Raw genomic sequence first — 20,015 nt, 5'->3', positions numbered from 1 at the left:
ACGCTGATCGACACTTAGGTTATACAAGCAAAGGAAGTTGCACCAAATATTCGCAATAACCCTCTCTCGGATCACATAGGTGAGGGAGTGAACGTGATAGAAACTAATGAGGAGTGGGATCAGGAAAGGTCCATTGGATGTATTCGAGAGGGAGATGCTCCTAAAACATCTTCGGTCACCCTTACGCCAGTTTTGGTACAAACCCAAGCCCCATTTGAAGTTGAGTTAGCTACACCCTTCACTATAATGGTAGCTCCCACACCATCTTACAAGTCTGATTCCATCCCTTGGGATTATGTTGCGGAAACAAGGAGAAAGGGATGACTAGGACTGGCAGAATTTACACACCTGAGAATCTGGGAGGAATGAGCAAGGAAGCTGCACCTAAGCCGCCTGTTGTTGAGACTGGCACGGACGATCTCTGGAGGAAGATACAAGCAAGGGAGTACTCTGTTGTTGAGCACCTGAACAAGGCTCCTGCTCAGATATACATCTTATCACTGTTGCAAAACTCAGATGCGCACAAGAATGCTTTGATAAAGGTGATAAGTAAAGCTTATGTACCCGCCAACATCACTAGTGGAGAGATGGCTAACATGGTCGAACTGGTACTGGAGAGTCACAAAATCACTTTCCATGAAGATGAGTTACCACCAGAAGGATTGAGTCACAATAGGGCATTGCACATCACAGTGAAATTCGAGGATAAGTTCATCACCAGGGTCTTGATAGATGGAGGTTCGAGTCTGAACATATGCCCACTGACCACTCTAAAGAGATTGGGTAAAGGCATGCGCGAGATACGAATGGGAAGCATGAATGTGAAGGCGTTCGATGGATCTCAGAGAGCCACTATCGGAGAAATCAACCTCGATCTACAGATGGGTCCAACTTGGTTTGATGTGAAGTTCCAAGTGCTAGATATATCTGCTACTTACAATCTATTGTTGGGATGGCCATGGATACATGCAGCTGGGGTAGTGGCTTCAACTCTGCACCAGGCTGTGAAGTTCAAGTGGAATCATCAGGAGGTGATCATTCATGGAGATGGAAGAAACCCCATCTACACCAATCAGACCGCTTTAGTCATCGAGAACAGGAGAAAGTTGGGTGGAGAAACATATCACCACATTGAACGAGTGGACGCAATTGAAAAGGATCGATGGTGGAGCAAGAAGATAGAAAGTATATTATTGTGGACAGGATATGAACCAAGCAAGGCTCTTGGTAAAAAGCTTCATGGGATCACCAAACCCGTACAACCACAGTATCATGGCACGAATATGAATATACATGGCAAGAATATCAGGATTGGACACCACCATGGCGTGCCCCTTATTATCTGCTGGAACAACCTGTACCACCTTTGCACCAGACATTCCATCAGGCTGACATGATGTGGGGATCTGAGGAAGATGAGGTTTTGGCTGGCATGAGGAAGTTGTTTCTAGATGAAGAAGACATGGGCTGCAGTGCAATTGTTGAGGAGGAGGAGGACGACCTTACTATTCAGACAATGGAAGAGGGAGCTGCTCTCAAAAACTGGACTGCTGCACCGTCCTGGGCTCGCCGAGTTCCTAGGTAGCCTGGCAAATTAGCATGAATTATTTTCAATAGTTTTGAGCATTTAATACATTTTCAGTATTTTGTTTTGAAATAATTACTCGAGACATCGAGTCATATTTGTTGACATTTTTAATGCATTACTGCTTTCCATATTTATTATTATCTTTCTACATTCTTTTTAGCATAATTATTACATATCCCGATGAGCCTACAACTGTGATATGTAATGAGACAATGCAGCATAAGGATAGTGATTCGGAAGATCTGGAAGATGATATAATACCTGAGGAAATTGTCAAAGAAGTAGAGAACTTTGAAAACAAACTGAAGTCTAATCTGGAAGAAACTGAGGCCATTAACTTAGGGGATTCAGAAACAGTCAAGGAAACTCGTATAAGCACTCATCTATCACAGTCAGAGAAAGAAGGGTATATCAGGTTCCTAAAGAAGTATGAGGATATCTTTACATGGTGCTATGATGATATGACTTATTTGAGCACATCCATGGTAGCTCATAAGCTACCCATCAACCCCATGTGTCCACCGGTAAAGCAGAAGCTCAGAAAGTTCAAGTCAGATATGAGTTTGGAGATAAAAGAGGAGGTCACCAAGAAAATCAAAGCCAAGGTTCTCTGAGTGGTCAAATACCCAGCGTGGTTAGCCAACATTGTGCTAGTTCCAAAGAAGGATGGGAAGGTTAGAGTATGTGTCGATTATCGAGATCTGAACAAAGCAAGTCCTAAGGATGATTTCCGCTGCCTAACATACACATACTGATTGACAACTGCGCCAAGCATGAACTCCAATCCTTTGTGGATTGCTTCACAACATACCACTAGATTTGGATGGATGAGGAGGATGCCAAAAAGACCGTCTTTATCACACCATGGGGAATATATTGCTATAAAATGATGTCGTTCGGTTTGAAGAATGCTGGGGCCACCTACATGAGGGCCATGACGACTATCTTCCACGACATGATACACAAGTTGTTACATCCCATATTTTTGTACGTAAAAGTATGCCACAAATAAATTGATGAAAGCTCGGAATGAGATATTACATCCCGCATTTTCGTACGTTAAAGTTTTGTCGTAAGCTAATCGACGTAAATTCGGGAATGGAATTATTTTGAGATTATAAGAATTATGCTATTTAAAATAAATAATGAGTAAATTCGTGAATTTGAGATGATAAGCAAGTCGAAGAAAATGAATTTCGTCGAGGTTTGACATTTTGGGATAAAATACGGCCCGAGCTAAAATACCCGATATTTTTGGACTAGTACTATACAAGGTACCCCATGACCATGATACTAAGTTATATAATGTATATTAAAACTAAGTAGTATTTCAAGTAAGTTGAGATAATTCTTAACTATGTGGATAATTGGGGTAATTAATGATTTTTGGTGAAAAATTGGCTAACTAATTAAAATCTTTGGGATAAAGATTAACGTGGCAGCTTTTTCCTTAAACACCTTGTGACTCTTACATTTACTAAATAGGTGGCATGAATCCAAAATGAGTCTTGGATAAAGGATAGTTACGGTGGCAGTATTTAAATCAAGGAAATATAAGAGTTATTTCCTTTCGTTTGATTCACTTTTTGGAGGATAACATTTCAATCTCTCTAGAAAGAAATCCAACAAAGCTTAAACGTTATTTTCTTATTTCTTAAGAGAAGTTTCAGCCAAGCATAGAAACGTTACTATTCAAAATCACTTTCTAATCCAAGAAACATTAGCAACGTTAATTCCATTTCCAAATAGCAACGTTGTTGCAAAAGTTTTAAGGAAAGGTTTCGGCCAAGTTTTATTTGCATAAGCAACGTGATTGCTTCAAGCTTTTCATACGACTTGTTCCGTATTTTATCGTAATTAACGTATGTTAGAGGAATTATCAAGAGAATCGGCTCAGGTATGTTAAGGGTAAACTCTTCTTTCATTTTGGCATGATCTCGTAATTACACGAGTTTGATAACGAGGCATAAAGAAAAATTCATATCCCGAAATTTACGTATATTTTCCTAGTTTTGTAAGTTACAATATTATCTTTATTGGGACTTCCTATTTAATTGAGTATTGTCTTGTTCTAGTCAAGAGAGCAGAGAACAAAGAGAATGTATATGCAATATTACAGTATTTTCATTATCATCGAGCTATAATCGATGGGCAGGCCCCTATTGGGCAACCTCTGATCAGATGGTAAGTTATATACCGAGCCTACTGTGGCCGAGCGCCTATGAGCGAGCCCAGTTAGCCGAGATACAGAGCCAAGTATGGCCGAGCGCCTATGAGCGAGCCTACTACGGCATAGCAGTTATATATATACCGAGTCTTATAAGGCCGGACAACTATTTTACTTACTATATTGAGAGAGTTGAGTCAGTATCAGCAAGTAAGCATATCTTCAGATTATCATTGACTTCCAGTTGCTTTCAGTTATTATATTATCAGTTCAGTTTCAGCTTTCAGTATAGTGCCTTACATACTCAGTACATTATTTCGTACTGACGTCCCTTTTCTGGGGGCGCTGCATTTCATGCGTGCAGGTTCAGACAGACAGACGGGTATACCTCCTCATTAAGTGTTGCCCGAGTTCAGCTTGATCGGTAAGCTCCATGCCTTTCGGAGTTGCCGGGTCTAGAGCTTTATGTACATATTGTGTATAAATGTATATATGTTATGAGTAGGTCGGGAAGCTATTCTGATCACAGTATATCCACCAGTAGAGGCTTGTAGACATATCCTGTCAGTTAGTGCAGCATGTTGGGCTTGTAGGCCTTGTATGTATATTTGGTTGGTTTGTCAGCTGTAGTAATTATGACGACCTTGTCTGCCCAGTTTTATATTGATATTTATTTAGCATTCGCAGTTGTCTTGCAATGTGGCCCATGGCCAAAGTATGACATCATATGTTCAGAGTCCCTTAGTCGCAAGTTGGTATGCAAGGATAGGTGAGGCACCGAGTGCCGGTCTCGCCCCCTGGTTCGGGGCGTGACAAAGTGGTATCAGAGCAGTTCTGTCCTAGGGAGTCTACAAGTCGTGTCTAGTAGAGTCTTGTTTATGGGTGTGTCGTGCACCGCACTTATAAGCAGGAGGCTACAGGGCATTTAAGACTATCACTCTTTCTTCTTACTCTAGATCGTGTGGTAGAGCTCCGTTGTAAGAACTCAATTTCCTAAACTCTATCTTAGTCATAATATGACGATACCTACATCTAGAAAGACAGTTGGTAGAGATATAGCTGTGGAAGAGTTGAGTTAGAGAAACTCGAGTTTGCATTATTCCTATGATGGATAAATGTGAGGTCTTCAGCAGAACATTTGTATACCTTACGTGTAAGCTTCTTGATAAGGAGCCTTAAGGCAAGAATATCTATCCACTTCTATGGTGAAAGGCAATGAGAGGTTCAGAAGATAGATACAAGCTTCAACAAGTAAAAGGATCAAGATGAGAAGGGTACGAGGTACCCAGTTAATGAAGATTACCGGTATTTTCAACTCCGGCAGAAAGGTATAAGCATTGTGACTTACCTTCAACAGTAACAGACGTATGTAGAATTGGCCACACCCATCTCAGTTATACCTTATTGGGGACTAACATGTGTAGTTTAAGAAAAGGACATGATATTAGGATCCGACTGGGGTTAGAGTAACCCAAAATGGTAAATGGATTGTTTGTGTTAGTTGGCATTTCATAAGGATATTACAAAGGTGCTAATAGATCTCCTTGTGAGGCACCCAGACAGTGCACTCTAGAATATTACAATTAGATTTGAATAATGCATGGAAGGGATAAATATTACCTTAGTGTGGCTCGCGTCCCTAGTAGAGCGAGAACGTTAAGCAACCCCAAGAGCCACTGGATGGAGCAAGGGGAGCTAAAAGCAAAAGAATGTCTTGTTCGAGTTTTCAGAATAAAGTGATAGACATGAATGTTAGCGCAAAACAAGAAAAGAGTTAATGAAGTATTATGAGTAAGATATGATACATGGATGACAACGGTGGATCAAAAAGATGACAGTATTACAAAGTCTATAGTCAATTGAAAGAAAAGACAAGAGGTGTCAGGCCTTGAGATAACAAAAGAGTATAGGCCATAAAGTCATATCCTCATTTCAAGAAATAAATTCGTAACTCCAACGCGACTACTGGAAGGAAAAGTTAAACTCCAGAACAATAGAAATCGGTATGGGCTGGTGAACAAGATAGACTAAACATGAATTAGGGACTGAGTGATTGGATAATAGTCAGCATTAAGAGAATTTCAGATTTCGTTCCGGCGATAATAGAGTGGACAACAGAAGAAGATTCATGAGAAATTTAGAGAATGGTCATTCAGGAAGACACTTCCCTAAAGCAAGCAAGGTGATTAAAGTTAAGCTTAAGGGACTGGATGTGCTAGTTACACTAAGTGTCACCCTTGCGACTGAGGAATTTCGTTATCCTTGGTACTGAATGATTACCATGAGGCAAGTAAGGATCATCGATGATGTGAAAATATGCCAAAGATGAGAGGGTAAAACATCTATACGTAGATCATCGTAGCACTAAACCTTAGTGCTCCCCTAAAGGGGGAATATGGTGTAATGTGGCATTAGGTTAGAATTAAGTGGTTCTAGTAATTATAAAAATGGTAAAGGAAGAATGTGATAATAATAAGAAAGGGATAAGATTGCACTTATTCAAGTCATGCAGATACGCTACAATTCCAGAACATTATGCAAACACGACGTCAAGGAGAGGAGGTAAGGGTTCCTGCCCGAGATATTATTGATAGATAAGGAGTCAGTGTGGAACGTAAGTTAAGATAAAAGAAAATGACCCATGAAAGATTACGCAGAATATTGATATGAGAATGAGCCAATGAGTAGTTAGTAGTTGATTCAGGAAGAGCCTAGTTATGGCTAGACAAGAGGATACATACAAATCAATATATCGTGCAAGATAAACGGAGTGAACCCAACATGGGGAATTCAGTCTCGCAGATATGACCTCAGAACCCTTGAGAAATATTCAGATAGAAGTTGGGGTAGTTAAAGGTGGCGTATAAGTGTTACAGAAATAAAAGAGGATGCCACTGGAAACAGTCAAAAAAAAATTTAGTTCAAAAGCAACCCTACAAGAACAAGGACGTGGAGATAACTAACTACGAAAAATTATAGGCGAGAAAGGATTCAAGATCATATGGGTTGTATGGACTTCCAATATGTGTGGGCACTAAGATAAACCAAGTATTCATGCAAAAAGTAGCAAAAAGACCAGGAAAGGTAATAACTTACGTTTAAAGAAAGCTGAGAAGGAATGAAAGGACTTATTCGATCAATGATCCAGAGTTGGTTACGTTATGAATGCACTTAAGCGTTCAGAGTATTTCCATGCAGCATATATGTCGACAATCATACAGCCGTAGAAGATTCTGGTTTAAGTTAAATGAAAGAATTGAGCCCAGGTCATAGACAAAGGATTGAGTTATTAAAAGATTGTATCATGGATATTCCATAGCGCCCACGAAAGGCTAAAAGAATAATAACTAACACCATGAGCAGCAGATCGGAAGATAGCTTAAGCCTACATAAAGGTTGATCAGAGGAAAGAGGAAACTAAAGAATTACATCACCCAAGTAAATCAAGAGTTTTATTATTGGACCCAGAAAATTATAGACATCATAATTGAGAACATTGCAGAATCACTCTTAATATCAGAGGTGCAAGAGAGATAGTACAGTAGCCATATTTTGTAATGGCTCTACGATAAAATCAGTTAAAAGAGTACCAGCCTTATAAGAAGTCAATATGAAACTCCCATCGGATTGTGTATGCACCAGAGGTGCAAGTGTTATAATAGAGCTCCAAGTTGTGGATGTGAATTATGAGGTTATGAAAGGGATAGAAGATGTGATGCAAGATTTTTAAGGAAATTAAGGTAAAGGTGAACAACGTACGAGATACTCAAATGCAGAAAGTTGTGAATTGTCCATACTGCGGAAAGAAAAGGCTAGAAGTGTTGGGATTCAATATCCAGGAATGATAGCGGCATCGTCAATGTCATATTTTCCAGCCAATGATTTCTAGGTACCGAGAGATCTAGCCAAGAGAGTAAAGAAGAGTTAGAGATAATGTGATGTCTCGCTTGATATTCCAGAATAATATAAGAAAATATATGGTGCAAACAAGTTGAAGGAAGGTTGCGAGTAGTATAAATAGATATGTATAGGTCGTAAGCTAAAGTATAGTAAAGCGACAAGGTTTTATGACAGGAGTAAGGATAAGAAAGGTCAAGTGAGAAGGTGACGAGAAATGGATAAGTCCTCTGGATTAAGCCCATGAAAATAAGAAGAGCTGATGGTTTCTCTAAGTTATACAAAGCTCAGTATAGCCTGAATAAACTCAAAGGAGGCTAAGGCTAATAGCATTTAGCAGAGGTGGAATGCTGCCCTGATAATAGAATGAGGGTGTAATTGTGATAGATAAAGGATGACGTTTGGTAATGATTTCATGAATTGTACAGGATTAAAATACCCATATAAGGTAAATCACATTGGGATGCTATGCAATACGATTATGGAATTATAGTATTATATCGCCCCCAGGTGGATCAGGAAAATCACTTCAAATGTTCCACGATGCAAGTTATCAGTGGTAGATTGTAGATCAATATTGAGGTGAATCAATAACGGATGGATAATCGGGTCTATGAAATAAGATATAGCAATATTCGTAAGTTTGACAAAGTACCGACCAGTATACCTATAGATTCCCAGAGGGACATCTTGTCAAGATCTATATATGTTTACAAAGTGAGGCCTAGAGATGGGCTAACAGCTGGAGGAAAAAGGAGAGAAGAGTCGCATAGGCGCACTTACAAGGTCAGAGTCGTACAGGCTGCATGATAGAAGGTAGCAACAGTTAGGAGATTGGAAGGATTCCGACCATAAGTCGTGGTGTGAGATAGAGGCCTAAAGAGGGGAATGCCCTGGCGTTTGGGATTCATTCACAGAACAGTTGCCTAGATGGCTAGAGGAGTACTAAAGTATTCGCAAGAGCTATGGGTTATGAGAATGATAAGTGCATCAGTCAATATTCGAGGACGAATGTTCCAAAGGGGGGAATAATGTTACATCCCATATTTTCGTACGTAAAAGTACGCCATAAATAAATTGATGAAAGCTCGGAATGAGATATTACATCCCGCATTTTCGTACATTAAAGTTTTGTCGTAAGCTAATCGATGTAAATTCGGGAATGGAATTATTTTGAGATTATAAGAATTATGCTATTTAAAATAAATAATGAGTAAATTCATGAATTTGAGATGATAAGCAAGTCGAAGAAAATGAATTTCGTCGAGGTTTGACATTTTGGGATAAAATACAGCCCGAGCTAAAATACCCGATATTTTTGGACTAGTACCATACAAGGTACCCCATGACCATGATACTAAGTTATATAATGTGTATTAAAACTAAGTAGTATTTCAAGTAAGTTGAGATAATTCTTAACTATGTGGATAATTGGGGTAATTAATGATTTTTGGTGGAAAATTGGCTAATTAATTAAAATCTTTGGGATAAAGATTAACGTGGCAGCTTTTTCCTTAAACACCTTGTGACTCTTACATTTACTAAATAGGTGGCATGAATCCAAAATGAGTCTTGGATAAGGGATAGTTACGGTGGCAGTATTTAAATCAAGGAAATATAAGAGTTATTTCCTTTCGTTTGATTCACTTTTTGGAGGATAACATTTCAATCTCTAAAGAAAGAAATCCAACAAAGCTTAAACGTTATTTCCTTATTTCTTAAGAGAAGTTTCAGCCAAGCATAGAAACGTTACTATTCAAAATCACTTTCTAATCCAAGAAACATTAGCAACGTTAATTCCATTTCCAAATAGCAACGTTGTTGAAATAGTTTTAAGGAAAGGTTTCGGCCAAGTTTTCTTTGCATAAGCAACGTGATTGCTTCACGCTTTTCATACGACTTGTTCCGTATTTTATCGCAATTAACGCGTGTTAGAGGAATTGTCAAGAGAATCGGCTCAGGTATATTAAGGGTAAACTCTTCTTTCATTTTGGCATGATCTCGTAATTACACGAGTTTGATAACGAGGCATAAAGAAAAATTCATATCCCAAAATTTACGTATATTTTCCTAGTTTTGTAAGTTACAATATTATCTTTATTGGGACTTCCTATTTAATTGAGTATTGTCTTGTTCTAGTCAAGAGAGCAGAGAACAGAGAGCATGTATATGCAATATTACAGTATTTTCATTATCATCGAGCTATAATCGATGGGCAGGCCCCTATTGGGCAACCTCTGATCAGATGGTAAGTTATATACCGAGCCTACTGTGGCCGAGCGCCTATGAGCGAGCCCAGTTAGCCGAGATACAGAGCCTAGTATGGCTGAGCGCCTATGAGCGAGCCTACTACGGCATAGCAGTTATATATATACCGAGTCTTATAAGTCCGGACAACTATTTTACTTACTATATTGAGAGAGTTGAGTCAGTATCAGTAAGTAAGCATATCTTCAGATTATCATTGACTTCCAGTTGCTTTTAGTTATTATATTATCAGTTCAGTTTGAGCTTTCAGTATAGTGCCTTACATACTCGGTACATTATTTCGTACTGACGTCCATTTTCTTGGGGCGCTGCATTTCATGCGAGCAGGTTCAGACAGACAGACGGGTATACCTCCTCATTAAGTGTTGCCCGAGTTCAGCTTGATCGGTAAGCTCCATGCCTTTCAGAGTTTCCGGGTCTAGAGCTTTATGTACATATTGTGTATAAATGTATATATGTTATGAGTAGGTCGGGAAGCTGTTCTGATCACAGTATATCCACCAGTAGAGGCTTGTAGACATATTATGTCAGTTAGTGCAGCATGTTGGGCTTGTAGGCCTTGTATGTATATTTGGTTGGTTTCTCAGCTATAGTAATTATGACGACTTTGTCGGCCCAGTTTTATATTGATATTTATTCAGCATTCGCAGTTGTCTTGCAATGTGGCCCATGGCCAAAGTATGACATCATATGTTCAGAGTCCCTTGGTCTCAAGTTGGTACGCAAGGATAGGTGAGGCACCGAGTGCCGGTCTCGCCCCCTGGTTCGGGGTGTGACACAAGTAAATAGAGGTGTACATGGATGATGTTATCATCAAATCTAAAAGGAGTTTGGATCACATAGAAGACCTTAAGAAATTTTTTTATCTGCTTCGAAAATACAACTTGAAGTTGAACCCTGCAAAATGTGCCTATGGAGTCCCTGCTGGAAAGTTGTTAGGCTTCATCGTGAGTCACCGAGGTATCGAGTTAGACCCGTCAAAAATCAAAGCTATCCAGGACTTGCCACCGCCAAAGAACAAAAAAGATGTGATGAGTTTTCTAGGGCACCTCAATTATATCAGCCATTTTATAGCACAATCAATGGTGATATGTGCGCCAATCTTCATAATACTGAGGAAAGATGCTGCAACAAGATGGACTGAAGAATGCCAGAATGCCTTCGACAAAATCAAAAAGTATTTATCCAAACCCGTGTTGGTCCAGCCAGAACCAGGGAAACCTTTGCTGCTTTATCTGTCTGTGTTGGATGGGGCCTTTGGTTGTGTTCTAGGACAACATGATGAAACTGGAAGGAAGGAGAAGGCGTTATATTACCTGAGAAAGAAGTTCACGCCTTACGAAGCTCAGTATTCTTTATTGGAATGCACCTACTGTACTCTGACATGGACAGCCCAGAAGTTGAGACATTATTTCTATGCGTACACTACATATCTCATATCAACGATGGATCCTCTAAAATACATCTTTCAGAAACCCATGCCTACGGGTAAGTTAGCAAAGTGGAAGATATTACTGAGTGAGTTCGACATCGTCTATGTAACTCAGAAGGTAGTCAAAGGGCAAGCATTGGTGGATCACTTGGCAGAAAATCCCGTGGACGGAGAATACAAACCATTGAAAACATATTTTCCCGACGAGGAGGTATCATTTCTAGGAGAAGATATTACCGAGGCATACGATGTTTGGAGGATGTTCTTAGACAGAGCAGCAAACTTCAAAGGAGAGGGTATCGGAGTTGTCTTAGTATCAGAAACCGGTCAACACTATCCAGTATCGTCAAAACAGTTATAGAGCCTCAAGAAGAGTTTCAAAGCATATAATGACATATTGGTTCATAAAAATTCTCAGAGACATAGATATGCAGAGCAGGAATTTAAACGAGAAGAAACAAAAAATGAAATTGCAAGAGTCGTAGCTACTTTACCAGTTACAGACGAACAAGTAAACAAGGGGAGTAATTTCAGCAACACTTCAATATCAATAGCAAAACGAGCAGTAGAACCCAAGAATCTCAGTGCGTCAGAGTTCCCAAGTGTTTCAAACGAACCCCGGGTAATGCTCACACTGAGAAAGGTTCGAGAATTGAATTTCGGTGGCCTTGGCTTTCAGCCAGCCAAAAGATTGAGCCTCAGAATAGTATAGGACAAGAAAGAATAAGAGAACAGTAATAGTTTTCTTTTGGGATTTTTCTCCATCTCCTAGGGGAATTGGGGGATGGGTTTATATAGTAATGGAAATTGAACAAACAAACAAGAAAATATAATCAATCAAACATAAATAAGGAAAGAAAAACATGCAGAATCGATTTAGAACCAAATTAGGAGAAAAATCAGGCGAACCCTAGTTCTGCCCAGAATCTCAGATTGGCCGAAGATTCTTGGTAAATCAGACCCATATAATCTTGCCATGAGTGTATATAGACGAAAAATCGTCTGAATCCTGAGGAGTGAGTCTGATTTCTCTTTATTCGAACGATTGGCGCTTGCCAAAAATGAGGAAAGTACTATGTAATACCATAATCTTGTAAAGAACAACGAGATAATCCATAAAAGGTAAGTGAATCATGGCAGGAATCCATGAATTAATCGAATTCGGAGAAAGTTGGTGAAGGCGGCTAGGGTTTTTGAAGGAGGGAGGAGGAGAGACGAGAGAAACGGGGGCGGCGGTCTGTAGGAGAATGGGGATTAGGGTTTGGGGTTGGGTTATTAAAAATGATAGGGTAGTTGTGAGCCGTTGATCTTGAGAGATCAACGGCTAAGATTAAAACTCGAGCGGGGCGGGTTAGTTCAATGGGTCGCGACCGGGCTAGATCAAAAAGGTCGTTTGGTTTGGGCTAAAGAGATTGGGCCAGGGATTTGGGTCTGTTTGGTCCAAAAATTAGCCCTTCATTGGGCTATAAAAATTAAATATACGAAATTTATGAATCAATAGTTTATAAAAGTGATTAATAAAAAATAAAAATAGTATTTATGCAGTAAAATGCTGGAAAATTATAGCTTAACATTATAAAAATATAAAATGTTATTCTAACATAAATAAAATAATAAATATAATTATGTATAGAATGTAGGCTATTCTTGCAGAAATTGTGTAAATAGTTAAAAATGCAAATGTAATCATATGCAATGAAGTAAAAATATTGTAAAACATATATGTGGGTGTAAATGATAAATTTGGATGATTAACTCATCACAAAATAATTTAAGGGGTAATTAATGCATATTCAAGTAATTAAAATGCATGAAAATCAATTTTAAAGTTTTAAAAATTATACAAATTATAGAAAATACATGTAAATTAAGTAATGATGCAAAATTATATTTTGAAAGTATATATACTATTAAAAAGAATATGAGGAAAAAATTGTGTATCAACAGCTGCCTCTCTTTATCCGAGAATGATGAAAAAGTTATCGGGTAAAGAAAATGATGACCAATTTTGTCTGAAGTGAGTGAGAAATGATGTATTTTGAAAAAACGGGGTCGAACCCTGGTTCTTGAGTTACCTACATATCCCTGGTGTTACAGGAATCAGGTCGTGTGTAGTTCTGGATCCAACGACGAACGAAACCGATGGAGTTATTATAAGATTGGTCGTGTGTTTCAAAAGATCTTTTGGATGTGATAGTGTCGTGAATACCGAATAATTTCAGGTGGCGCTATGAATGTGAATTTGAATGTTATGGGTGTATGAGGCAAATATTTGAACGGTTATAGAACAAAAGGAAATCAATTATTGATCATCGGTTACGTTTGATGTAGTCAAAGGATGTGAATGTTGTGAATGGAAACCAGAGCGAAAATGGCTCCTGTTTGTAGAACGGTTACCTTCTGAGTTACCTGCAAAACCCAAAACACGATGCACGTGAATATATGGGGTTACTGCATAAACTTAAACATGATGCAGATTCCCTTCTGACCATGAGAGTTGTCTTTCGGACGATGATGATGATGTCTTTAGACCATGATGTCCTGGGCCATGAAGCATATGATAAGGGATTCGCAGGCTATGGAATGGTGTCCTCGGGCCATGAGGATGGTGCCTCCGGATTATGACGCCTTTGAATAATGATATGCAATTTCGAGAGATCCTCAGGCCATGGCATGATGTCTTCGGGCTATGAGGATGATGCCCTCAAACTATGACGCCTTCGGATAATGTATCAATGTTTCAGCCCATGAGATGCAAAGATGCGGCGATATCGATCATTTGATAGAGGAAACAGATAATGCTTAGTCATATGCGATAACAAGATGAGACAAGGTTTAGTTTTGTATGAGATGAGGGTCGTGCTTAGCTCGATGCAAAGAGCGGAGACAATGTTTAGTCTCATGGAAGGAAAGGCAATTCCTAGCCTTATGCGACAATGGAGGCAATGCTTAGCCTCGTGCTAGGAATGGAGACAATGCTTAGTCTCATGCAAGGAAAGGCAGTGCTTAGCCTTATGCAATAATGGAGGAAATGCTTAGCCTCGTGCAAGGAATGGAGACAGTGCTTAGTCTCGTGCAAGGAAAGGCAATGCTTAGCCTTATGCAATGTGAAGAAATGCTTAGTCTCATGCAACAAAAGGCAACGATTAGCCTTATGCAATAATGGAGGCAATGCTTAGCCCCATGCGAGAAATGGAGACAGTGTTTAGTCTCATGCAAAGAAAGGCAGTGCTTAGCCTTATGTAATGTGGAGGCAGTGCTTAGCGTCATGCAATGAAAGGCAACGCTTAGCCTTATGCAATGAGTAGAGACAATGTTTAGTCTCATGCAAAAGAAGGCAGTGCTTAGTCTTATGTAATGATGAGGGCAATGCTTAGCCCTATGCAAGAAAAACAATGATTGAATGCGAGAGAATAAAGCATTTCTTAGCTTGATGTGTTTGCGTTTGGTGACCTTTGTTGGTGTGAAGATAGTGATCTTGCTATGTGTATGTATTTGCGGACGTTCCTGTTATGTTCATTGTGTCTGCATCCAAAGAAAAATTATGAGTTTTGCGGGGGAAAGGTTGGTTCGTGCTCTTGATTCCTTGCTTTGCCTTTGCTTTCGTCTGAAGTCCTTGCTTGAGTCACCCCGAGTAACGTCTGGATGCTATAAAAACAAAATTTTTGAAAAATATGCGTTTGATAAATTATTTATGAAAATGTAGTTGTTTGAAATATGTGATAATGCACGAGAGCAAATAATTTATTGAATTGATGACTGTGACACGCTTTTGAGACATTGCAACCTCCTTGACTCGGAATTTTGAGGATCCTCCTCAAAATTCTGCCCCAGTTTAAGTGCATACTTCCTGCGATACATTCCTTGTCAATTCCAAACATGATGAGGTCGGGAAAACTCGATATACTACCCCAGTTTCTAACCATAGGGGGAATGAAGATATTATTATGATGTGACCGAACCCACAGGGAGGGCTGTCTACGTATCTCCTCTTAAATGGGAATCAGGTCAAGCGTAGTTCAGTTACATCAAAGAGAAAATGCGTACATAATCTTAAACATAGTATCTCTTGACTGCGTCTGAATTGATAGGTTTTGGCCAAATCTTTCCATCCATTTCTGCAAGTATAAGTGCCCCTCCTGTTAATACTCGGTGAACTATGTAAGGGCCTTACCAGTTAGGGTGAGAATTTCCCCTTTGCTTCATCCTAATGTGGGAAGATCTGTTTCAACACCAATTGCCCCAGTGTGAATTTCCTTGACCTGACCTTTTTATTGAAAGCCCTTGCCATTCTGTTCTGGTAGAGTTGACCGTGACATACTGCGTTCATTCTTTTTCCATCAATGAGAGCTAGTTGTTCATACCGGCTCCGTACCCATTCTGCGTCGCTAAGCTCGGCTTCCTGTATGATTCTTAAGGAAGGGATTTCTACTTCGGCGGGAATAACGACTTCAGTACCATAAACCAGTAGATAGGGGGTTTCCCCAGTGGATGTACGAACTGTGATGCGATATTCGAGCAAAGCAAACAGTAGCTTCGCGTGCCATTATTTGTAATTGTCTACCATTTTCCTCAATATCTTTTTGATGTTCTTGTTGGTGTCTTCTACGGCTCCATTCATCTGTGGCTTGTATGCTGTAGAGTTCCGATGCTTGATCTTGAATGTTTCACACATAGCTTTCATCATGTTACTGTTGAGATTGGCGGCATTGTCAGTAATGATTAACTTAGGTAATCCAAATCGACAAACGATGCGATACCGAACAAAATCTGCTACGACCTTCTTAGTTACAGCCTTATAGGATGCAACTTCAACCCATTTTGTGAAGTATTCTATAGCCACCAGAATGAACCTATGTCCGTTTGAAGCAGCATGTTTAATTGGTCCGATAACATCCATACCCCAAGAAGAGAAGGGCCAGGGCAAACTTGTTGCATTGAGCTTGTTGGGCCGCACTCGTATCATATCAGCATGTATATGGCATTGGTGACACTTTTGAACATATTTGATGCAGTCTGTTTCCATAGTCATCCAGAAATATCCTTCTATTAATATCTTCTTGTCCAGAACGAAACCATTCATGTGGGGTCCGCAAGTTCCGTCATGTATTTCCTCGAGTAATCTTGACGCCTCCTTCACATCGATGTATCGCAACAATCCCAAATTAGGAGTCCTTCTATACAGAATTCCTCCACTTCGAAAGAAATAGTTGGCCAATCTTCGAAGCGTGTGCTTCTAAGTGTGTGTAGCGTGCTCTGAATATTCTCCCTTTTCTAAGTATTTTATGATGTCGTGGAACCACAGATTTTTGTCAATTTCTTCTTCAACGTACGCACAATAAGCTGGCTGCTTATGAAATCCTATTGGGATATGATCGATGAAATTATTGTCTAGGTATTGTATCATGGAAGATAAAGTGGCTAATGCATCTGCAAACTCATTCTGAATCCTTGGAACATGCTTGAACTCTATCTTTATGAATCTCTTGATCAGTTCTTGTACACAGTGCAGGTATGGCAATATTTTGGTGTTCTTCGTAGACCATTCTCCTAGAATCTGGTGCACCAATAGATCGGAATCTCCGATTACCAGCAACTCCTGAACGTTCATATCAATGCTTTGAAACTCTTCTTGAGGCTCTATACCTTCTAGTAGCCCAACTTGCATATTTGTTGCCTTGATTCTTCCTTCTTAAGCCTACTTGCTAATGTATGTGCTCGAATGCTCATTACTGTTCCCTATTCTGAGTGTGGTTTCTTGCCTTGTTCTGTACTCTTGTGATGAGTCGAGTCATGCCCAGAACCTGTTCTAAATCTTGAGTCATTCATGCGCGACTTGATACTTTTCTAAGAATTAACTCCTGATCATGTTATTAGCCCAGGCATGCTTTCCCTGCTACTTGTGAACTAATGCCCACTCCCTGCCTTGTCATGTACCTTTGTGATGAATCCATGCATATGTTTCAGACCTTGTTAAGTCATTCATGTCCAACCTGCTAAGTTTTAATGTTGTATTGATTAGCTAGGGCATGCTTTCATGTCATTTAAGTTCTAATGTATGCTCTGACTTATGCAATCCTATTTGAGACCTTAGGGAAAACCTCATGTCTAGCCTCTTCCCTCATGTTAAAGTCTTCATGCCCAGTTGATTGGATTATTACAGACTATGTTCATTAGCCTGTTTTTATCATATTTTCACTAGACCCTCATGCTAGAAATCTTACTTGTTTCCGTCTATGATTTTGCAAGATTCCTCTGTCAAGATTGTGTTTAAGTTAACCTTAGATCATATTATATCCTTAAACTTTATTTGGGGTTGTCTGTTGATTTTGTGATGTTCCATCTTGTCTTCTGAACTTCTAGCATCTTATGTGTATAACTCTGTGTGATCTCATCTACCTGCTCTGGTTTAAACTACAGTTAGTTGCAGTCCTAAGAATTAAGTGTGTGGACTTCGAGTGGTTTGATTAATTTATGAACAACTTGTTACCTATGTGGTTAAGTCTGGCATTGCTGGGTAAATTGATTCCCCCTTTCAGACATGGTATGGGTTTAGGTTCGAGTCATGCAGCTGATACACTCTAATATCCTAGGGTGTACCTACACCTGGGTTTACTATTTTTTGTGTGAAGAAGGAGATCACTGAAGACCTTGAAGTTGTTGGGTTATTCCTCTTTGGGCCTGCTCTGCTTATTGGGCTTGTACTCATTCAGCTTGTAATATTCGAGCATGTACTCTTCATTTTAGGCCTGTAATGATTTGTAAACAAGTAATTGGGGCGTTAGTGGAACTGGGGAATGGGTGTGCTTTATTCTTACATAAGGGGTAGAGAACATGCCTATAGGGTCTACGTGCTTTATTTGAGAATTGAATTAGAGCTCCTTTAAATAAACAACTTTAACATAGTAATCGGGTAGAAGGAGATGATAATCTGTGCCCGCTGAATAATATGAGCAACCCCTATCTCAAAGGAGTTGCGAAGTATTATTTATGTTGCACGGGGTGATCCTTTAGGCTAAAAAACTTAGGACCCCCCTCCCCTTCTTTTCTTAATGTATTTGTTATTTACACTTAATCATCTAACATAGATCAATGTAATTGTATCCTTGTAATCATTAAGATTTTTGCCGATTCTCACGTGTTCTAATAAGACTCTTCGGCTTCTAAATTTCCCTTTATTTATTTGGTCACCTAGCCTAATTACGTAATCCACATAATTTAAAGTTCGGCCGGGACCCATAGTTATGGACCTCCAAGAGTGCCTAACACCTTCTCTTTGAGGTAATTTGAGACCTTATCCGATCTTTGGTGACACAGACTAGTCAAACAGAGTTATTTGCAAATAGGTGCCCAAACGCACCTCAAAATCGTTAGGTGGCGACTCTTCTCTTTTAATACCCATTTAAAAGAGTTGTCACACGTTGAAACCCGCTTTTGCAAGAAAACGGGGCGCGACACTCGGGACCTCATCCGAATATACCAATAAGTCCCGTAACATATCATGTACTTACTCAAGGTCTCGAATTACATCGAACAACGTCGAAATTACAAATTGCACCTCGAATCGAACTTATAAATTTTCCAAATTCTATATCTTGTGCCGAAACGCGTCAAATCAATCCCGGAATGACTTCAAATTTTGCACACGAGTCATAGATGACATAATGGAGCTGTTCCAAATTTCCGGAATCCGATTCCGACCCCGATATCAATAAAGTCAATTTCCCGGTCAAACTTCCAATCCTTCAATTTCTTACTTTCGCCATTTCAAGCCATATTCAACAACGGACTTCAAAATAAATATCCAGACATACTCCTAAGTCCGAAATCACCATACGGAGCTATTGGAACCATCAAAACTCCATTCCGAGATCAAATACTAAAAAGTCAAACTTGGTCAACTCTTCGAATTTAAAGCTTCAAACATGAAATTCATTCTTCCAAACTAATTCCAAAACACCTGAAAAACCAAAACCGACGATTCACACACGTCATAATACATCATATGAATCTATGCAAGACTTCAAATAGTTGAAAGGAGCGTAAATGTTCGTAACGACAAGTTGGGTCGTTACATACTCCCCCACTTAAACATATGTTCGTCCTCGAACATGCCAAGAGTTGTTCCTAAACCTTGAAATCACTATTCCACCTTACCGTGCATATACCCGGGGGTGATACCACATCACCCTTTTCCATATAGGCCTGACAATATAACATAATTGAAAATCATTAATTTAACTTTAGCCCATAAACCTTGGACCCCAATTTCTAACATCCAAAATTCTTTTCAAGACCTGAATCTCACATCTACACACTGTATAAGTCTGAACAATCTGTATTAAGCCTTAACTGTAATCCCAGATGTAATCACATTACATACTACACAACTCGCATACTCACAGCACCATTTTTGATCACAGTAACTACTCAAAACCAACCTGGTACTAGTATTAAACCCCATATCAAACAAAACCTCGTTCCCAAAACCTTCGTACACTGCCGATAATGAAAGAAACACGCCGAATCTAAGCCGACGTTCGATATTATCCTCCCAAATATACAGTAATAAAACTTGATAGTACCCATTCTAGGTCCAATGACCTTATATTATCAAACACAATTATTCCACACCAATATAACTCAAGCCACAAACTGCACAA

The 20,015-nt window shown here is 39.4% G+C and overlaps 1 protein-coding gene across 1 annotated transcript; it reads right to left on the bottom strand.

Annotated features, from left to right (window-relative positions):
* Positions 1–16,588: 16,588 nt before the first annotated feature.
* On the bottom strand, positions 16,589–17,020 carry LOC138897919 (uncharacterized). The gene has a single exon (XM_070183944.1). The coding sequence runs from the start codon at positions 17,018–17,020 to the stop codon at positions 16,589–16,591; it is 432 nt and encodes a 143-aa protein (XP_070040045.1).
* Between the last annotated feature and the right edge of the window lie 2,995 nt (positions 17,021–20,015).

This window comes from Nicotiana tomentosiformis, chromosome 8, assembly GCF_000390325.3.
Source record: "Nicotiana tomentosiformis chromosome 8, ASM39032v3, whole genome shotgun sequence".
Classification (NCBI taxonomy): domain Eukaryota; kingdom Viridiplantae; phylum Streptophyta; class Magnoliopsida; order Solanales; family Solanaceae; genus Nicotiana; species Nicotiana tomentosiformis.
The sequence above is the reverse complement of the archived record's forward strand: the minus strand, read 5'-3'. Positions and strand labels throughout refer to the sequence as shown.